Source organism: Cyprinodon variegatus, unplaced genomic scaffold (assembly GCF_000732505.1).
Source record: "Cyprinodon variegatus isolate N-32 unplaced genomic scaffold, C_variegatus-1.0 Scaffold54, whole genome shotgun sequence".
NCBI lineage: Eukaryota > Metazoa > Chordata > Actinopteri > Cyprinodontiformes > Cyprinodontidae > Cyprinodon > Cyprinodon variegatus.
The window spans coordinates 266,381-275,305 of NW_015150507.1; the positions used below are offsets into that span (position 1 = coordinate 266,381).

The 8,925-nt window shown below is 37.0% G+C and overlaps 2 protein-coding genes across 2 annotated transcripts in view; both read right to left on the minus strand.

Moving 5' to 3' along the window:
* The window catches only part of slc25a10 (solute carrier family 25 (mitochondrial carrier; dicarboxylate transporter), member 10), a 14,879-nt gene extending 13,320 nt beyond the window's left edge, over positions 1 to 1,559 (minus strand). The window contains exon 1 of the mRNA XM_015371121.1: positions 1,053 to 1,559. Within this exon, the coding sequence (XP_015226607.1) occupies positions 1,053 to 1,142 (90 nt within the window). The 5' untranslated portion in view covers positions 1,143 to 1,559. The remainder of the gene's footprint in view (positions 1 to 1,052) is intronic.
* Positions 1,560 to 5,750: 4,191 nt separating this feature from the next.
* On the minus strand, positions 5,751 to 8,537 carry LOC107082441 (claudin-4-like). The gene is made up of 2 exons (XM_015371123.1): positions 8,383 to 8,537; positions 5,751 to 8,309 (listed from the first exon to the last, which is right to left on the minus strand). Exon 2 carries the CDS (start codon positions 8,155 to 8,157, stop codon positions 7,489 to 7,491), a length of 669 nt encoding a protein of 222 aa, XP_015226609.1. The 5' UTR covers positions 8,158 to 8,309; positions 8,383 to 8,537; the 3' UTR covers positions 5,751 to 7,488.
* Positions 8,538 to 8,925: the final 388 nt, after the last annotated feature.

An 8,925-nucleotide genomic window follows, 5' to 3' on the forward strand; every position in this document is an offset into this window, starting at 1 on the left:
CACTTGTGCTCTGAGAAGGTTGCAAGTACCCGGTTCAGTCCCAACAGTCTCCACTCTGAGTTCCTGAGCAAGACCCTTAACCTCTGATTCCCGGGCGCCGCACAATGGCAGCCCACTGCTCCCCAAGGGGATGGGTTAAATGCAGAGATGAAGTTCTTTAATATGAAATCAATAAAGTTCAGTTATTAATTATACAATTGTATGTGAAATACAGTAATAATATTTCTTTACTCTAGTTTATAATCTAATAAGATTATCTTAACACATTTTACAGTCAATACAGCTAGAGAAGACAGGTTTTAATATAAACCTCGGGAAAAATTCACAGAAAGCATTTACAACTTTAAGCGCCAACCTTAAACTAATATGCATTTACTTTCCTGAAACATGTGCTTGGTGTGTAAATGGACACTTTTCAGCCTACCAACATGCAAGCAGGACACAGGAGGCCTTTTGGAGACCACTTAACTAAAGTCTGGTGATTACCTTCTTTCACTCTATAATTACACATCACATGAGTTCCTAAGACTCAGTTAGTTTATTGAGTCATGTGCTAAATTAACTAAATTAATTACAGAAAATCTGTGCATTTGAGGGACACAAACAATTTTTCTGCATTTAACAGGGAACATTGCAGACATACAAGACATCGAAGAGGAACAGGTTCTGTTAAAGGAGTTGGCAAAAAGACATACACACACACACACAAATATATACATACACACATACATACATACATACATATACACATATACATACATATAGATACATACAGACAGACAGATGAAACAAAGGAAAACAAAGTTAAAATAATCTGGAAAAGTTTGGGGCTGACCTGTGCCCTGGATTCTACCAATTTTGCACATTTTACTAATTTCATGAACTCAGCAAAAGTTAAAGCTCGCAACAAGTTTCCATTAAAGGAGCCCAACTTGTGAAACCGTTAATTTAGGCTCATATCATACGTTGCCTTGGACTACAGCTGTCTCGGTGTTCAGGCCTGCACTGTCTGAACCCCACGGTCCATGTGGGAGGACCAATGTGCCCCTCACCTTGAGAAGATCCAGAGGATGCGTGCAGCATGCTGCTCCGCAGGAGGCCAGCCCCCCAAAGTACCACCGAGACATCCGTTTCTCAGTCATGATAACAGCGGCTCTTCCGTCCTCCTTCCACGGCACCGCGTTCTTTTCTCCCGGCTAGCCGCGCCGCTTCGTCCGCCTCAATTGACCGTTTGCTTCCAACAGGCCCGGAGCTTTCAGCTGCAACTAGCAGTAAACTGTGCAAACCTCGTTAACCTTCACACGTTCCGATAAAACAGGGTGCCTAGAAGCGGGGACTTTGATCTTTAGCCGCGCGGGCACTTTCTCGCACTGAGCCCAACGTGCACGAGGGACGTCGTTGAAGCTACAAACGCAGCAGGAAGCAGCTGAGGACAGAGGAGCCCAGCCAATTGTCACTGTGGACTGAGGAGCTGCCTACCAGTCCAGTGGAGAGGTCCACGACGTAGTATGACATTGCAGAAATTTTCTGCTCCCATTCTCCTATTTCACCATTTCTAGTTGTCATGTGCTTTTAAAGTGATATACACCCTCTCGGATTTCATACGTTTGTAAATATGCGCACTGTCCCTTTAAGAAGACAGCTGTTCCCAGGAGAACAGAAAGTAACCCACGAAAATGTGGTTGGTTCTCAGCTTTCATTGCAGGAGCATGTGGTTCCCAACCACTCAGTTTAATCCTGCCTTTCTCTAGAATGTTGCATTGTCAATAAAAGTAGGTAATCATGGTAATTAAATTTTTGGTTTAGAGACAAGTATTTTTGGGGGGGAAAAGCAACTGGCTATTATATTTTTAACTTTTTTTTTATTAGGACAAAAAGTATCTATAAAAAAGGTATTAGCAAAATGTAAAAGCTAAAGAGCTTTATGTTCTATTTTAGAATGATTTAATGAATGAACTATAAAGCGTTAACAGATTAATTAAGATCAAGAACATACCTATTAACCATTTTTAACCACATAAAGGGGAAGCATTATTGACAAGCAAATAGACCTTCTTTATTTAGGGTCTTAGTAGAGCAGGCCTAATTTTGCTTTAATTTCATCTAATTTAAGAAACCATCTTAGAATTTGCTAAATACCCTTGCTTTTTTCTCAGGAGTGGAAATAAAGCTAATGCTCCAATAAGCAGTTTACTTTCGTAAACTCTTACAAACATTATCCCAATGTTTGAAGCCCAATTAATGCCTTTTTTATTCCTCGTTGGCTACGTTCACACTGTGGGCCTTAAGGCTCAATTCCAATTCTATTTGTGAAATCCAATTGTTTTGTGTGGTCGTTAACATTTCCAAATATATATGCGACTTGTATTTAATTCAAAATGAATGAGTAGTTTTAGTACCATAATTACATTATTTATGGTGACCTGGATGAACGCTTGCAAATGACCTGCAAAGCGTGCTTCCGGTACAGATCTGGTCTTCGCAGGAACAGACAGGGTTCAATAAAAGGGAATCATTTGATTTGATTGGTCATCATGAATGGAGTATTTCAGTTTCTGCAAAGCAGATGCACTCTATTAATCCTAAGCAGTACCACCTGACAGATAAACCCCACCTCCTTATTTTAATATAAGAACCTGAAATAAAAGGAGCTTAAAATGAGTTACAAAAAAAATAAAATTAATTGAATATGTAAAGCAGCTTTGAAAAATAAAAGTGTCAAAAAAGTCTCCATTATGAAATAAATGAATACATTAAATAATAAATCTTTGAACAAATAAAAAAATCTTTAAATATAATAAAATAAGGCTATTTTAACATATTTTATTTTCATCAGGACATTTATCTATTTAATGGGATATTAATTGACAATTTATCAATAGCAGTATTTATTTAATTTTGAATGAATCGAATCTCCATAGCTCTCCAGTGTGAACTGTGAACCGTATTCACATTGGTTAACTGAACCGCATGCGCAGTAGAGGATGCAATGAAACTACAACCAGATAGATCATACATATGTAGCTTCTGTTTTCATTAGTTCTATGTTAACAAGAAAATTTATTTAGAAAATAGTTTCTTCTGCCTGAAATTAGTTTTTAAATATGTTATTTTTTTGTAAATTCCGTTTATTGTCCCATAAAGGGGAAATTCACTCTCTGCACTCAACCCATCCCCTTGGGGAGCAGCCATTGCACACAATGGCAGCCCACTGTGGCCCCCGGTGAGTAGTGTGGGTTCTGCGCAGGAATCCAGAGTGCTGGCTGTGGGGATTTGAACCGGGTACTTGCAACCTTCTCAGAGCACAAGTGCACTGCTCTAACCAATAGGACAACACTCTAGTCTTTGAGAGACCAGAATTTACACATAACTTTAACCTTTGGTCTCTCTATAATAGTGATAAATTAAAGATATTTTAAGAAATCCAGCTTTACACAACAAAAGCTTGACCTTGCTCTGCATTTTTTTGTGTCTTTTCATCACCCTTGTCTTTGAGATTGACACAAAAAACATTGTTTTTTTTTTTTTGTTTTTTTTTGTGTGTATGTGACTTTGCATCCTAAACAAGAAAAAGAAAAAAAAAAAAGGTAAGCGCGGTCGGATGGGCTGCCCAAAGCTCAGACAGTACTCTAGAAAAATTGTAAAAATCTTGGGTTCTAAAAAGAAAATCTGTGACTTTAATAAACTAATTTTTTTTTTTTTTTTTACCACAAATCCCTTTTATGAAATGTTAGGCAAATTATAACACCCAATTAGTGAGTGCTGTGGGAGGGAGGCATAAAAGTGACTGATAAGTTGTTTGGTTGTTCCACTTCAATTCCTAGAATATTTGTCACACACAAGAAGGCCTACACAAAGTATTTATTTTTTTATTCAATTGGACTGTATTATACACGTGTAATATAATAATATATATATGAAATAATATATATATGAAAATAAGCGTGGCTAAAAGCCACTCTTAATCATTGAAAAAGTACATGATGTTTCCTGAAAAGTTGAAGGAAACCCAGATGAAGTGTAAGCACAGTTGTTTGTTTTTCCCTGAAACAGTACTGGCAGAAGGCAGCACAGGGTCATGTTTAGACACAGCAAGAGAGATAAGGGTGAACATAAACTTGAAACAGTTTTTCATTTTTGAGAAGGAGAAACTGGTTGTACGAAAACAATCATGCTTGCATTGTGTTCTTTTTGTCCTTTAGCCTTAACACCTTTACTGTGTGGCAAATAATGACTCTTCTGAGTCATTATTTGCCACACAGTAAAGGTGTTCCCTACTTGTTCTCCCAGCCTTCTGGCTGGGAGAACAAGTAGGGAAAGAAAACACAAACTCTGTTTATAAAGATATGTTTAGGAAAGTTATTGTTTCTCTCTTCTATCAACAATTTGGGTGAAAAATAAAGTCAGTTTTAGACTATAGGGTTTGTCAGTTTTACTTTTCTTTATATTTTAACAAACATTTTTATTTAGGCTTCTTCTTTTAATGATTAAACAAATGGTGGAATACAGGATTTTCTGTTGCTGTGATTAAATATAATAAATATTAGCTCAAATCTGGCCAACAAAATCACATAATTTCTCCACTAAGCCCTAGAATTTTGTGTCGGTTTACTTTCTTTGTGTACAGTGAGGAACATTGGCATGTGCTAACATGTTTGGTACCTACTCATTTATAACTCGATCACATGCAGGTAAGCCTGCCTTTTCCACAAAAGTGAGTTAGATAGTTTGAGTCATACATCTAAAGTAGGTTTAAAAAGGGACAAGCAGAAACTTCATGACAGAATAAAACCTATTTTTTCAGCTGGAATTTAACAAACATCAAAATGACCAAATACTCAGAAATTGGGAAAACATTAGTTAAAAAAAAAACACCATAATGAATGAAAACAATATTTGAACCAGTCTTTTGCTAGATTCTACCATATTATCCCCTATGGGTCTTTATAGAGAGTAATCACCCTCAATAAAATAGACTTGATAGCTTGTTAGTGTCTACTGCCCCCTAGTGGAGTGTACCTATTATCACTAATCTTTGTTAAAAATGTCAAATTTTGCACTTCAGTCGTTATAATTTAGAGAAACATTTGATACATACTTTCATAATACTCAATCATTACATAAATACTAATTTAATTACAAATTTTCAGATAAAACGTGGATTATTCCAAAGTAATCAGCTAAGTAGATTAATACACATAATGTGATAAAGACAAAAAATTTTTTTTTTTTTTTTTTTGGGGGGGGGGTGATAATAAAAGTAGAAATAATAAAATTAACATGCTATGGTAATGTGAAACAGTAACATTTGTAGGGGTATGTGCAATTTAATTCAACAGCAAACATTTTATTGGATTAAGAAGCGTAGCAAACTTGGCTGTAAGAGGTGGTAATAACAAAAGAATCATAATCCTTTACAGAAAAAAAAAATAAAGCTCAGATTCATTATTCTGTTATCATTTGAATTAAGAAAATGTACATAACTATTTATTTGAACCTTTTAAATTATTAATCATAAATTATGATCTTTCTCTTTGCCTGCATTAGTAGGAAAGTTTTTGACAGCTTTCACAGAATGGATGAAAAACTAGGGAAAAGGGTAAAAGCAATAGTTCAAGGAACTACACAGAGTGACAGTGTTTTGGAGCTATTTAAATAATAATAAAAACACAGAAATACAAAAAATAACAGTCAACCTTTATTTATAGAGCACTTCTCATACAGTTATGTGTTACAGCAGTGATTAGACAAACACTTATCAGCTTAACCTTTGGGGTACGGACAATAAAATGATGAAAATGAACAAATCAGATCATGAAATTCAATTAAATGACGTGTATTGGTAACCTAACCTGTAAAGGTGAAAATATGATCAAATGAGCCTTGGTAACATAGACCTGGCTTTTTTTTAAATAAACATAACTTCAGCATGGGCAGGAAACATTCTCAAATTTAACTAGACATCCATATAGATCCAATAGATAGTTAAGCAATCTGTGCACTGGTTGAGTTTCTTCTTGGAAGATTTTAAAAGTGGACTACAGAGAAGTAATGACTGGTTAAAAATGACAAATGGGACTAAAACGGGAACTTGGCCACCATTCAAAAAAAATAAAATAATAATAATAAAGTATCCAAAGAGGTGTTTTAAGTAGGAAAACGAGTAAGGCAAAGATTTAAGGCAAAATCTACTGTCAACGTTTCATAACTCCAACATTATAACACAAAGATAATAGATTCTAACTTTTTAATATGGACATTATACTGGACTGTATATCTAACTTGATAGGCATTTGCCTAAAACAGTGTGACAACCTACATCCTACAATCTAGTAATTGCAGAAAAGAAAGCTTTATTCAGGATACTAAAAAAAACACAGTCAAAGAAAGCAAATCACTTTTTTTGAATTGCCTTTCCTATATAAATAATTCAAATTCTATGGAACACTGTGCATTTCATGAATCATTATTTCAACGTACTTTTTTTTCAATTAATATACAGTATATCAAGCAGGAGTAGCAAAGCTTAATAAAATAATATATCTTGATAAGAATAAAACCACATAAAGATTTAAAGTTAACCAACCCCTGAAAAAAGTGGGATTTTTTTTTTAGAAAAAAACAAAAAAACATTGTATAGTGTTGTACAATGCACCGGCCTTTAGTACGCAGACCACACACAATGAGGCACACACATAAACACAAACATAGGCAGAGGCAGAAAGGCATCTTAGAAATGTGAGCCATGCGCATTAGTGATCATCAAAACATTTAAAATCCTCCTACAGTTTAATTCATCTCCCACTCCAACACAAAGCCCTTAAAGTAAAGTTATTAATCCTTCTTTTTTTTTAACATGACCACAGTGTGGTATGCAGATAAGCCTAAAATTATTTTATTATTATTCAATGAAACAAACATCTGCTAACACAATGTTAGAGTATTCATTTTGAAAAACAAACAAAAAGATTGAATTAACTTTTTTAATCAGAAATGACACGTCCAGAATTATTAATATCATTCCCAATAATATGTTCAAATGATCACTTTTTGTTTTTATGGCTTTAGCATTGGTATTTCATTGTTTCTCTATAGCAATGAGCTAAAAATCATTAAAGATGGAAAACGTCCATAGATCGGATCTTTAGCCTCTATTTTCTATCAGATTTAGGCTCAGGACTTTGGCTGGTGCAGATAAACACATAGAATTTGATTCTGTCAGGACAGAAATAGAACTCTTAAATTCCCAGGAGTATGAGTGATTTAGGCCTCTACTTTAGTTTACTTTTGTATGTAAGACACAATTCTACAGTGTTAGTTCTGCTAAAAAAAAAATCTGTAAGCATGGTTATCAATAGGACTGAAGGCAGAACAAGACATGAAATCAGCCCACGTTTTGAAGAAATGTAATATTTTCTATATACAGTATAAAGTTCTACAAGTAATAACTGTAAACTGTGTATTTTACAGGAGTTGAGCAATGTGATCTCATACAAATGACTTCTCCGGCTGCTTCACCTCTCCTGCCATCCCAGGGGATGGACTGAGTTTTGCTGCGGCTCCAGAAATGGGCAGCGCTCTTCCTCCTGGTGCAGAGGAGCCGACGTGAAGCAGAGTTCCCCCCAGTAGCAGCAGCATGCTAGCCCCCCAGCCCAGATACAATGCAGGTCCCAGTTCTCTCTTTAAAGGTGCTGCAACACTTGGATCATAGAAGTCCCTGATCGTAGCATAGGCTGTCCAAGAGATGGGAGTTAAATAGGCGAGGCCAGCCACAATGAGGAGCACCCCTGCTATCCTGGCCAGTCGAGCTTTGGAGTCCTGGTTACCGTCTCCCATGCAGTGAGTACACTTTGCCCCAACTACACCAAGCATTACAGCAAGGATGCTGAGGAGCAGGGCAAGAACCGTCAGGCCTCGGGCTGCCTGGGCAGACTTAGGGAGGGCCAAGGTGGAATCGTAGGTCTTGCACTGGATGTGACCTGTGGTCTGAGACAGACAGTTCATCCATAGACCCTCCCACAGCACCTGGGCAATCACTAACTCTCCCCCAACGAAGGCTGATATGCGCCACAGTGGAGCCGCGCAGACCAAAGCCCCGCACACCCAGCCCAGCAGGGCCAGCACCAAGCCCAGCACCTGGAGACCCATTGATGCCATGGTTGACCAGGAAGGTTTCACCGTTAATGGGTGTAGAAGCGCCTAACCCCGAACTTGGTTCTCTCACTAACAATTAAAGACTGATTATCCACGTAATTCTTGGTCAATCAGCAAGATCTTCAGTGTCCCCACTTCTCTCTTGAACCGATCAACTATGGAGAAGAAATCATCTGTTAAAAACTATAGTTTATAGCAACATAGATAAAAGCAATTTGTCAAACTTACTTTAAACCAAGCTCCAGAGGCATCTAGATCATCCTGTCTGCTTCTACATCCACAGTCACTCTACAAACATACAGATGTCAGCCGTCCTGCCTCTGCTGTTTTGACAGGGCCACTTGTCTCACTACAGAGCACACAGTGTAGTGTGGGAGGGCAGCAGCGTAATACTGCATACTAAATATAATCAGACAAAAAGCACAAAGCAGGAGACTAGGAGACATTGTTACAGATAGAACTGCCAGCAATCATCTTGTCACGTTCTGAATTTGGGGTGGGCGGCGAAAGGGTGAAAGATGGAGGTCAGTTGGAAGCTTTTGCACATGTGTTGATCCAACATAGAAGATTGAGTTCTCTTTGTTGGTGCTGAAAAAGCACTAATGCCCCAGAAGTTTTCTCCATTTGTCACCAAAAACCTCTGTCTCTTTTAGATTGAGTTAATTTGTTGAACCAACACAATGCAATGCATTAAGGGAAAGGGTTACATGAATGGTAATTTTGTTTACAAATAAAAATAGGACATTTTTTTTTTATATATTGATTCATATT